Below are 12,190 nucleotides of genomic sequence, written 5' to 3' on the forward strand. Positions count from 1 at the left end.
CAAATGGAGGGCAGGGAGACAGCATGGCAGACAGATAGAGAGAGAGAGAGAGAGAGAGAGAGAGTGTGTTGCACATTGCTCCTTTAAGTACGCTGACCCCACTCTAAGTACATTGCTGTTTTAAGTAGATCAGCAAGTTGAAACAGCAGCTGCTGCTAGCAAGCTCCCTCCATCCTGAGCCCTGTCATGTTCACCCCCTCCACCCCCCGCCCCTACAGAGATGGGGTAAGCGGAGCAGGGGGGAGGGGGACACCCTGACATTAGCACCCCTCTTCTCCCCTACCTCTCCCCCCACACAGCAAGCAGGAGGCTCCCAGGAGCAGCTCCAAGGCAGAGGGCAGGAGCAGCACATGGCAGTGGGGGGAGGGACAGCTGAACTGCCACAATTGATAGCCCGCTGGGCAGCTGCCACACAGGGAACTTAGGGGAGTGGAGAGCTGATAGGGGGGCTGCTGGTCCATCCTGGTTCCAAGCCCCCACCAGTGAGCTGCAAAGGTCTGCTCTTTCTGCAAGCGGAGGACAAAGCAGGCGGCTGCCAAACAACATTATAAGGGAGCATTGCGCAACTTTAAACGAGCATGTTCTCTAATTGATCAGCAATGTAACAAGGAAACAACGTTAACCAGGACGACTTTAAGTGAGGAGTTACTGTACTGGAAAAGAGAATGCATAGATAGATTCCAACAGATGGAGTGTCCTACTCCATCTCTTCTCTCTGACTGGCCCTGTGGACTGAACAGTGGACAAGCAAAGATCTCTAGCTGCCCATAGTTGGGGAAGCAAAAATTAATGGGGGGGAGTGAAGCTGAATTCTGCAACTCCCCCCGTTTTTTAAAGAAACTTTAAACGGAAAGAAAATCATTGTGATGAAGAAACAAAGTGACAGGCTCTTTGCAAAGAAAAAGATTTATACATTTCTTAAACAAAAGACAAGGAATCCACAAGCCTGGCACAGTTTATAGACTCATCAGAAGCCTGCTGAAGTATTTGAATGGTCAGAAAACCATAGGAATTAGATGTGGGTATTACAAAAACTGTGCACTAACTCACATTTGGAACTCATGAGGGAAACAAGCCTGGAGTTCCCAGATTCAAAATATTTCCAAGACAGAATTAGACTTCTAAAATAGAAACATAGCTTTGCTTTCAGAGCTAGAGCTCAACAATGTCTTTTCCAGCTAATCTGAAATTCTCTCCTATGGCTATAGAAAACACATGCAAAATATCAGGACTTAAACAAAACAACAACAACAAAAACACCAAACCAAAGTAGATGAGTGTGTCAAACTTGGGTGTATACTGGAAATGAAGAGAAAACCTTCACCATGGGACTTTCAGTAGTGAGAGATTCTGTTTTACTGGGAGGAAGGTCTCTCCTGACTTCAGGGAGGGGCATCCCTTCCTGTCCTTCACAGCTGTAGACCCTGCTGCTTGGGAAACCAGGCAGAGAACTTTTTAAAAAGTCATTAACAAGTTAAACGGTATAAAAAAAATTAAGCAGCAATTTATAAAAACGATATAGAACTTAATTTTCTTTAGAAACAGACCCAAGTTTTCCAAAATTTAAAAAGGAAAGGCTGATTCTGATTTCATATTCTTGGCTACCAATGCCCACAGGTTTCCTTTCATTCAGAAGGTGTTGCAATCACTGCCCTGATTCCCCCATTGATTCCCCCTGGCCCAGCAGCTAAAAGTGAGACAAGCCAGTGGAACATTAAGATTTTAAACCTTGAACTGAGTTGGGGGTCACCAACAGTTGTAAGATTCTCCCAGACAGAGAGGAGTTAGCGAGATTCACACAAGCAGGAAGAGCACCCAATCTTGAAGGGACACTTCCTGTTGTGGGCTGCGCTGTCAGATGCCCAGACTGACAGCAGTAAAAGTATGGCTGTCCACATTAAAGCTTTGTCAGAACATCCGTCAGAACAAGAACAGCAGGGTTAGTTCCTAGGAACATAGCCAGGGAATAGGTAAAGGTCTTTGCAGAGTGTGCTACAGTACTCTGACATCTCCTTACATCGGTGGAACTCTGTGCCAGGGGCATAGCCTTCTCGCTGCTTGATTAGTCTATTCACCTGAAAGATGAAAGAAACAGGAGGTGGTTTGAGAAACAAAGGGAACAGAGCTAAGGAAAACTTCATTCCTGGTGTATAAGTGATACAAGCCCCAACAAACAGATCAACCAGTTAATCCAATCCAAGGCTCTCTCAGGTAAAGGCACCATAGAGAATTAGTTCAAGGGAACTGCCTCAGTTCCTCCTAGCAGGAGGCTCTATAGATAATGGTGCAGGAGCAATGGATGTGGGGGGCTCTGCCATGGCCATTCACAGCAGGAGGTACCATAGAGCAGTTTTTCCTCCAACTTATTTGATTGCAGCCCCCCTTCTGTGTGTTTGTAGTTGTTTATGCCCCCCACGCCACCACCACACAAGTATATACCGCTGCCCAGCTCTGAAGGCAGAGTGGAGAACGGCAGCTGCTGGCCAGGCATTGCCACCCTCCGGTGCTGCTGGCGATGGCGCTGTCTTCAGAGCTGGGCGCCTGGCCAGCAGCTACTGCTCTCCTAAAGCTTCTCACGTCCCCTCAGAATACATTCTGCACCTCTCCCAGGGGTGCACGCCCCCTAGTTTGAGAACCTCTGCTGTAGCGTGTGAAGCAGGAGCACTCTTCTGCGGGCAACTCAGGCCTAAGAACTTGAAGCATAAGACACTGCAAGAATCAGGCAAATGTAGGAGAGGGGTGTCTCAGCTTACCTTCACCAACATGTCAGCCACATGCATGTTTTGAGAATCCTCAGCAAACACAGAAGTGAGAGCCTCAATATACCAGGATCCACGCTTGGTATTTCGCATGGCAGCTGTGCCTGAAAACATAAAAAATGCATCAGCCCATGGTGAAAATAGAGAGGGACAAACACAGGGAGATCCAGAGAAGGAAGTCTCTAGGGGACACACACAGGGGAACTGCTGAAGCTCAGAGGAGGGCTACCACCTTTAACACCCTCACAGACAGGGAGACAGACACCTCCATGGGACCCTCCCTGATACCTTTCAGAGAGGCATAGCCACAGATCATGTCAGAACGTGTGGGCAAACGCAGCCTGGGATTCTCCTCTTTGTTGGCATCACTCTCCTCGCAGCCTGGAGAGTCAGAGCGCTCTTTCCCATCCCTCTGATCCACTCCCCGGTCTGTCTCATCTGAGGAGTGGGGGGGAGGGAGGGGGGGGGGAGGAGACACAAAAAAAACAAAAACAGAGAAACAAGTTACTCCCAAACCTGTTGTGCAGTCTTCTCATATTCCCCCAGTCACTGAGCTCTATCTGCTTGTATAATGCTGGCTTCCTTTGTCCAGGACCCAACGCCACAGCTGTTAGCGCAAGAACACTTCTCTACAGCTCCTGCATTTCTGTATCTGTATTTTCTCAAATTTCAACAGAAAATCTCTTTTTCCTTGCCTATAACATTTAAACTCCTCTTTCCTTCTACATTTGGTCTTCTGTGATTACTGGAAGCAATAGTAACTCTGTTAATATAGTGCTGACTAAGCCCACACTACTATTGTAGTTAATTTAGTATCACTGCTGCAGTATCACCATCTCTTATTCAATGTCTATATATTACGGTAGCATAGCTTTATAATCACTGAGAATTTGAGTGTGTTGGGAAGTGGCAGCATTCTCTTTAAACCTTGGACACAACTCCAAATCCCAACTAAAATCCCAAATCTTCCCCTCAATCCCAGGATGTTTCAGCTAAAATAGCAGTTCACAATGTCAACAGTTCCAACAGAACCCATTTAAAACTATTAGTTTTCTCTATCTGTAGATGAAATCAGGAATCCCTGCACTGGTTGTACTTTTGGACAGATTCTCTATACAGCCATGAAGACTAGAAACACTATTTAAAAATTAGAGCCTTGAAACTGCATGAATAGCTGGGGATACCAAAAAATGCTAGCGTACAGCTCGCTGCAATGAACTGACTCAATCTGACCAGACCAGGGATGACCTGAGTTCTGCATTCCTCTCTACCCCATACATCTAAAGGGGACCTGCAAAGAAAAAAAAATAGTGGTTCTTTTTTAGTTCTTTATAACGTATGAAGACTGAAGGGATTTTGGTTTTCTTTTTAACGTTTTTTCCCCTCCTGCGTGTTTTCTACCTTAGACATTTCAAGGATATAAAGCCTGGAGTCTTCAGTGCTTTTTGCCAAGTGCTCTTTGGAAGACTCAGATCTGAACTGCAAGCTCTCTCAATCCTTAAATGAAAAGACCTGAAGGGGAGCATGGGAACAGAGATTGCCATACTGAATCAAACTCAAGATCCATTTAGTCCAGTGTCCTGTCTCTGACAGTAGCCAACTCCAGCTACTTCAAAGGAAAGTGTAAGAACATCACAGCAAGCTGACGGGAGATAAAGTCCCCCCTACATTAGGTCTCATGCAGGTCTTTAACTATCTTAAGTATGCTTAACATCCCTTCCAGAATTTGTTAGCATTAGTTGAGAACTCTGAACATTTTTATGGATAATCATGAAATGGTAGAGTTCATGATTCTAAGGAATGGTAGGAGGGAGAACAGCACAATAAAGACAATGGATTTCAAGAAGGCAGACTTTAGCAAACTCAGGGAGCTGGTAGGTAAAATCCCATGTCTAAGGGGAAAAACAATTGAAGACAGTTGACATTTTTTCAAAGAGACATTATTAAGGGCACAAGAGAAAACTATCCCACTGCGTAAGAAAGATAGTAAGTATGGCAAGAGACCATCCTGGCTTAACCAGGAGATCTTCAATGATCTAAAACTCAAGAGAGTCCTACAAAAAGTGGAAACTTGGTCAAATTGCAAAGGATGAATACAAACTAATAACTCAAGTATGTAGGGACAAAATTAGAAAAGCCAAGGCACAAAATGAGATCAAACAGGCTAGGGACATAAAAGGAAATAAGACAACATTCTACAAATACATTAGAAGCAAGAGGAAGAACAAGGACAGAGTAGGCCGATTACTCAACGAGGGGAGAAAAACAACAACAGAAAATGTGGAAATGGCAGGGGTGCTTTGTTTCGGTTTTCACCAAGAAGGTTAGTGGCAATTGGACATCTAATATAGTGAATGTCAGTGAAAATGAGGTAGGATCAGAATCTAAAATAGGGAAAGAACAAGTCAAAAATTACTTAGACAAGTTCGATGTCTTGAAATCACCAGGGCCTGATGAAATGCATCCTAGAATACTCAAGGAGCTGACTGAGGACATATCTGAGCCATTAGCAATTATCTTTGAAAAGTCATGGAACACAGGAGACATTCCAAAAGACTGGAAAAGGGCAAATATAGTGCCCATCTATTAAAAGGGAAATAAGGACAACCCGGGGAATTACAGATCAGTCAGCTTAACTTCTGTAGCCGGAAAGATAATGGAGCAAATAATTAAGCAATCAACTTGCAAACACCTAGAAGATAATAAGGTGATAGCAGTTAACATGGATTTGTCAAAAACAAAATCATGTCAAACCAACCTGATAGGGTAACAACTCTTGGGGGAGGAGTGGGGGGGGGGGAGGGGAGGGAAAAAAAACAGTAGATGTGGTATATCTTGACTTTAGTAAGGCTTTTGATACTGTCTCGCATGACCTACTCATAAACAAACTAGGGAAATACAACCTAGATGGAGCTTACCATACGGTGGGTGCATAACTGGTTGGAAAATCGTTCCCAGGGAGTAGTTATCAGTGGTTCACAGTCATGCTGGAAAGGTATAACGAGTGGGGTCCCGCAGGGATTGGTTCTGGATCCAGTTCTGTTCAATATCAGTGATTTAGAAAAAGGCATAGAGAGTACACTTATAAAGTTTGCGGATGATACCAAGCTGGGAGGGGTTGCAAGTGCTTTGGAGGACAGGATTAAAATTCAAAATGATCTGGACAAACTGGAGAAATGGTCTGAAGTAAACAGGATGAAATTCAATAAGGACAAATGCAAAGTACTCCACTTAGGAAGGAACAATCAGTTGCACTCACACAAAATGGGAAATGACTGCCTAGGAAGGAGTACTGCAGAAAGGGATCTGGGGGTCATAGTGGATCACAAGCTAAATATGAGTCAACAGTAATTCTGTTGCAAAAAAAAGCAAACATTCTGGGATGTATTAGCAGGAGTATTGTAAGCAAGACACGAGAAGTAATTCTTCCACTCTACTCCATGCTGATTAGGCCTCAACTGGAGTAGTGTGTCCAGTTCTGGGCACCATATTTCAGGAAAGATGTGGACACATTGGAGAAAGTCCAGAGAAGAGCAACAAAAACAATTTAAGGTCTAGAAAACATGACCTGTGAGGGAAGGTTGAAAAAATTGGGTTTGTTTAGTCTGGAGAAGAGAAGACTGAGAGGGGACATAACAGTTTTCAAGTACATAAAAGGTTGTTACAAGGAGGAGGGAGAAAAATTGTTCTCATTAACCTCTGAGGATAGGACAAAAAGCAATGGGCTTAAATTGCAGCAAGGACGGTTTAGGTTTGACATTAGGAAAAACTTCCTAACTGTCAGAGTGGTTAAGCACTGGAATAAATTGCTTAGGGAGGTTGTAGAATCTCCATCATTGGGGACTTTTAAGAGCAGGCTGGACAAACACCTGTCAGGGATGGTCTAGATAATATTTAGTCCTGCCATGAGTGCAGGGGACTGGACTAGATGACCTCTTGAGGTCCCTTCCAGTTCTATGATATCCAGTCTCCTTTTGGATCTTGAAACAATGACTGCCAGTGACAGAATTCCACAATCCAAAAAAGTATTTCTTTATTGTGTGAAATTTCACACCTTTTAATGTAATTGACTTTCCCTTTGTCCTTTTGTTAGGAGACAGGAGAACAGAATTACTCGCTCTACCTTCTGCAGACCCGTCACTGCAGACTTTTATCATGTGCCCCATTGTCTCATTTTTAAGGAAGCAATCCCAATCTTTTCAGTCTCTTCATACAAGAGTTTTTCCAGGCCCTTAATCATTCTCCTCTCTTTTCTGAACCCCTCTAATGCTGCAATATCCGTTTGGAGATGGGATGACCAATGCTGAACACAGACATTATACATATGAGGCTGCATCCCATTCAGGGTGGATAAAAATCAATGATTTTTTTTTATTTTTTATTTTTTAATCAAAAATGAGATTTTTTTTTAATTTAAATAGGTTTTTTCCTCAAAAAGCATTTTATAAAAAAAATCCAATCTAAAGATAGTTTTAATTAAGATACATAATAGCTCAAAGGTATCTCATCATGGAATAGGGATTATAAATTTTAATTCTATAGTATAAGACAATATATTCATGTAATGTTTAAGAAAAGGTTTGTAAATGAGTTCCAGTAGTTCATCTTATGGGGTTCCAGGGGCTTCTGTATAGATTATTTAGGTTAATCTTTCTACCTACCCACTGGGACTCAGTGCTCAGTCTAGACGATACCATCAGAGATGCTTAGTTTTGCAGTTCTCAAACTGTGGATTTGTGTTTCCAGAGATAACATGCTTGTTAACAGCAAAAATGTTTTAAAATAAATAATATATAGAGGTGAGAAATAACAGCCCTCAACCCTACTGTCCCTCTGCAAATTTGTATAGTCAATCCCTTACCTCTCTCTAAAAGTGCAAAGTTTCAAAAAGGTCAATGGATAGAAGATTGTTGGGGGCAGAATAGATGTGGACAAGGAGAATAAGTTTGGAGATAAATGTGAGAAGGGAGGGACAGGCAGTAGAAACAAAAGTGAAACTGTTTGAGCAGCATATTCCAGAAGTCTGAGGTCTTTCTGAGTGTAGCCTTCATTGATTTGAGATCTACCATACCATTCTCTCACTAGAAGGGAAAACCTATAATGGCAGCAGGCCGTAAAAGAAAGCCAGTTTGGGAATATTTTAATGAAGTTCCTCTACCTGTGGGTAAGACAGGCATGTGTGCAAAATGCAAGCAGTGCAACAGAGAAATGCAAGGCCTGGTTGCCCAAATGAAACATCATGAGAAGTGTTCCTTCTCAGGAGGAAGCTGCGTTGAAGAGGATGAAAGGAACATGTCTGAACATGCAGGATCTTCAGGTTGGTAGACTTTTTTATTTCATACTTCTTTCTTAAGGACTGCCTGCCTTCCTTCTGAACTATTCTTGAATTCCCATGTTTGAACAAAAAAATATATATAGTTGTTACTCTATGGTACTATCATTTTAGATGCAGTTGTAGCTGAAATAGGCAGATCTTCCTTTTACAATTTCACCTTTAAAGTAGTACTGAGTGTCAGTGAATGCAATGAATAATACTAAATGAGCAGTATGGTAATAATAATTAAATAACTGCATTGACTTATTTTGTTTAGGAGAATCCATCCTCAACATACAGGATTCTGAAGACTATCCACCTTCAAGATCACCATCATTTTCTATAGTTTCAGAATTATCTGCCAATGATAGTGTTTCAGTCACATCATGTATGTACAGTATATCACCTATAGCAAAAAGGAAAAAACAAAATCTCCATCATCCAGAAACAACCATAGATAAGTTTGTGATAAGAACCAGCAGATTACAAAAAGAGGTAATTGATGAAAAAATTGCCCGGTTTGTTTATGCAACAAACTCTTCTTTCCACATAATTGAGAACCCACACTTCATTAATATGGTTCAGTCACTAAGACCAGGATACAGTCCACCCAACAGAGCAGATGTCACAGGCAAATTGCTGGATAAAGTGTACGAAAGAGAAATTGAGCAGTGCACAAAAGGTCTAGAGGGTAAAATTGTTAACCTGAGTCTTGATGGGTGGAGCAATGTCCACAATGATCCTGTTGTATGTGCTTGTGTGACAACAGAAGAAGGGAATGTCTTCCTTACAGAAACAATTGATACATCAGGAAATGTACACACAGCAGAATACTTACAAGTAGCAGTAAAAGCTATAAGAAACTGTGGGGAAAAAAATTCAAATGTCTAGTATGCAGCTTGGTCACAGACAATGCTGCAAATGTATCCAAGATGATAAGAGATTTAGAAGAGAGTGAAGAGAGACCCAAGCTAATAACATATGGTTGCAGTGCTCATTTGATGCACCTCCTAGCCAAAGACTTCAGTGTTCCAGAAATAAAGGCTAATGTTGTTGAAATTGCAAAATACTTCCGTAACAACCACTTTGCAGCAGCTGCTCTGAAAAAAAAAGTGGGAGGAACCAAGCTAACTCTCCCACAAGACGCGTGATGGAACTCAGTAGTGGACTGTTTTGAGCACTATATCAAGAACTGGCCTAATCTGATGACAGTTTGTGAACAAAATCGTGGAAAAAAATAGATGGCACTGTCACAGCCAAAGTTCTCAACATGGGGCTTAAGAGAAATGTTGAACACAAGCCTATTTCTGCAGCCTTGAACAAAATGCAGGGAAACAGCTGTTTTATTGCCGACACTGTTGAAATTTGGAAGGAACTGAGAGATCTTAAAGAGAAATATGCAACGACAGAGTTAAATTACAAGCATTAAAAAACAAATGGGACAAGCACTATCTCCAGCTCATTTTCTTGCAAATATTCTCAACATTTGGTCCCAGTGTCAAACCTTAACTGCTGAAGAAGAGGAGTTGGCTATGACATGGACATCCAGCAATCATCCCTCCATAATGCCAACTATAATAAACTTCAGAGCTAAGGGTGAACCTTTCAAGAAATATATGTTTGCTGATGATGTTTTAAAGAAAGTCACACCAGTGAACTGGTGGAAGTCACTTAAGCAGTTGGATTCAGAGACTGTTGAAGTGATAATCTCACTTTTAACAGCACTTTTCTGCCGGCGTAGAAAGAATATTTTCTTCCTTTGGACTAATTCATTCCAAATTGAGAAATCGTTTGGGACCTGAAAAAGCAGGAAAGCTTGTTTTTCTTTTCCAGATTATGAACAAACAGGAAAATGAAGGTGAAGACGACTAAGTTAGCTGCAGAAGCCAATATTTTAAGTTTCTCATGTTGACCTGGCTGACATAGTCAATTAAATGAAATATTTAAAAAAAAAATTAAACTATTTTAGTTAAAAACAATTTTAACAAAAACAAACCTGATTTTAAAAAACTTGAATGTTTAACTAAATTCAAATTTCATATGCTTGTTTTGTTAAAATATTATATGTTTGCTGTTAAAGAGAAAGAATCCAGAATACATAACGTTGTTTTAGTTAAATAAAAATTTAAATGTTTGTCTGGTGATGTTCGCCTCCTAGTGCAAGATGGCAAGAAAATTCTCCAAATATTAATGATTAGCCTGTTGAATTGGAGATAGTTCACCTCCCAATGACTTCATAAATATCTGCTTCAATTACCTTTGGTAAATGAAATAACTAAACCATCATTCATTTTCTGATATGGCTGTAAAACTAATCTGAAAAGTTTTCAAAATAAATCACTTAAAAAATGTATAGTGTGTACTTTCTAAAAATGAAACCTACATCTATATCTGAGTTGTGAAGAATATGTATTAAGGTTATAACAATCAACAAGAATGCATTTTTATGTAGAAATCCATGATTAAATAGAGTCTTCTTGACTAGTGTTTTAAATCATGATTTAAATCAATTTGATTTAAATCAAATCCACCCTGATCCCATTCTTTATGCATCAAAGCATCTTGTTTGTTTTTTAAAACCACAGCTGCACATTGAACAGAGGTCATCACTGAGCTGTCTATAATGCTGCCTAGGTCCCTTTCCTGAATTGACACAGTTAATTTAGAACCCTACAAGGCATATAAGTAGTTTAAATTTTTCCCTCTAATGTGCATTAGTTAGCATGCATCAACACTGAATTTCATTTGTCATTATGTTACCCGTTCCCCCAGCTTGTTTTCTCCCAATTATTAGTCAGGCATTTACATTAAGCAGATGTTAACAAAAACCAGAAAAATTAAGAATTTTAAATTGACTAATAAATAAATAAAGCTGTCTTCTCAATTGCTCAGGTTTCAGTCTTTGTATGGTATACCCTAAATACTCTCTAGTCATCTTTAAAGACCAAAGACCTCCTGCAAGAACAGGGTAGATATTTCTAATGGAAAAATAAGTGGAGGAGGAGAGGGGCTGGAGGAGATGCTTTAAAACAAAAAGAACCTTTCAGAACTTCTTTACATCAGAAAGAATTAAAAAAGGGTACAAGCTCCTTTAAAAGAAAAAAGAAAAAAAACATTTGCAGGTAACTCAGATGCATTTTCACTTCTGTACAAGAGAGCATCTGCTGGCACAACACAGGAAAATGTTATAATCACACAAAAATCTTACTGTATGTAGTTTCTACATGTACTACAGCATAACTTCAAGTCTTTATGATACTTTAAAAAAAGATCATCTGAACACCTTTTTGCCCAAACATTCGTATTGAGGTCCAGTTACAAAAATCTATTTCAGAGATTTGGGAGATTTTCCAAGTCTGAATTAAATTCACCAAACTCAAATGGTGGACTTAATTTTGCTTAAACACTCCTACCTCCAGACATGAACTTTCAGCCCAAAAGGAAAATTTGTAAGGAAGTTACAAGCAACAATGAAGAGGGATAGAGACTTCAACAGGCATCTTCAGACTTCATTGCCACTGACAGACAGAAAGACAGCTTGTACGACAGAGAGGCTGTGTTGGATTGTATCATAGCAACAGGGCCAAAAGGAGGATATCACTTGGGAAGGGTCCGCATGCTGTAGGGCCATGTTTGAGTTATGAAGGGACCAAGAAGTGAGAAGCATGGAGAAGAGGTAAGTGTGATGGCGACAGCACAGTAGAGAAAAAGGAGACAGCTACAAGATTAAGAGGAGATTGGAAAAGGGGCAATGAGGCCAGTAGGAGACTGTGGTTTTGTCGACACTGGTGGCAGCATGTGGGGTACATGTAATATTATTACTGGGGGATTTCCAAGCCAAAAAATTAAAAATTCTACGCACAATATTTTAAAATACTGTATATTTTATTTGTCAAAACACCACAATATAATCATGCCAGTTTCAATTATTTTGGTAATTTATTTCAAAATATCTGTCAGCAAGTATGTCTGTAACAATACAGACCAAAAAAGAGATTCTGGTAATTTTTTTTTTTTTTATTACACAAATAGATTCCTTACTAGGCATATTAATACAGAACTTTGAGTAATCCATTTAAATTACAATACCAAATTGTATTTCCTGCACCTGTCAGAA

General features: G+C 40.4%; 1 protein-coding gene across 3 annotated transcripts in view; it reads right to left on the reverse strand.

Annotated features, from left to right (window-relative positions):
• Positions 1 to 589: 589 nt before the first annotated feature.
• The window catches only part of CASP2 (caspase 2), a 27,023-nt gene continuing 15,422 nt past the window's right edge, over positions 590 to 12,190 (reverse strand). For all 3 annotated transcript variants that reach the window (XM_024211809.1, XM_024211806.1, XM_024211807.1), the window contains 3 exons: positions 3,048 to 3,197; positions 2,754 to 2,863; positions 590 to 2,075 (listed from right to left, as the gene is read on the reverse strand). In XM_024211809.1, coding sequence (XP_024067577.1) covers positions 1,941 to 2,075; positions 2,754 to 2,863; positions 3,048 to 3,197 — 395 coding nt within the window. In that variant the 3' untranslated portion in view covers positions 590 to 1,940. The remainder of the gene's footprint in view (positions 2,076 to 2,753; positions 2,864 to 3,047; positions 3,198 to 12,190) is intronic.

This window comes from Terrapene carolina, unplaced genomic scaffold (genome assembly GCF_002925995.2).
Source record: "Terrapene carolina triunguis isolate 2854851 unplaced genomic scaffold, T_m_triunguis-2.0 Scaffold740, whole genome shotgun sequence".
NCBI classification, from domain to species: Eukaryota; Metazoa; Chordata; order Testudines; family Emydidae; genus Terrapene; species Terrapene triunguis.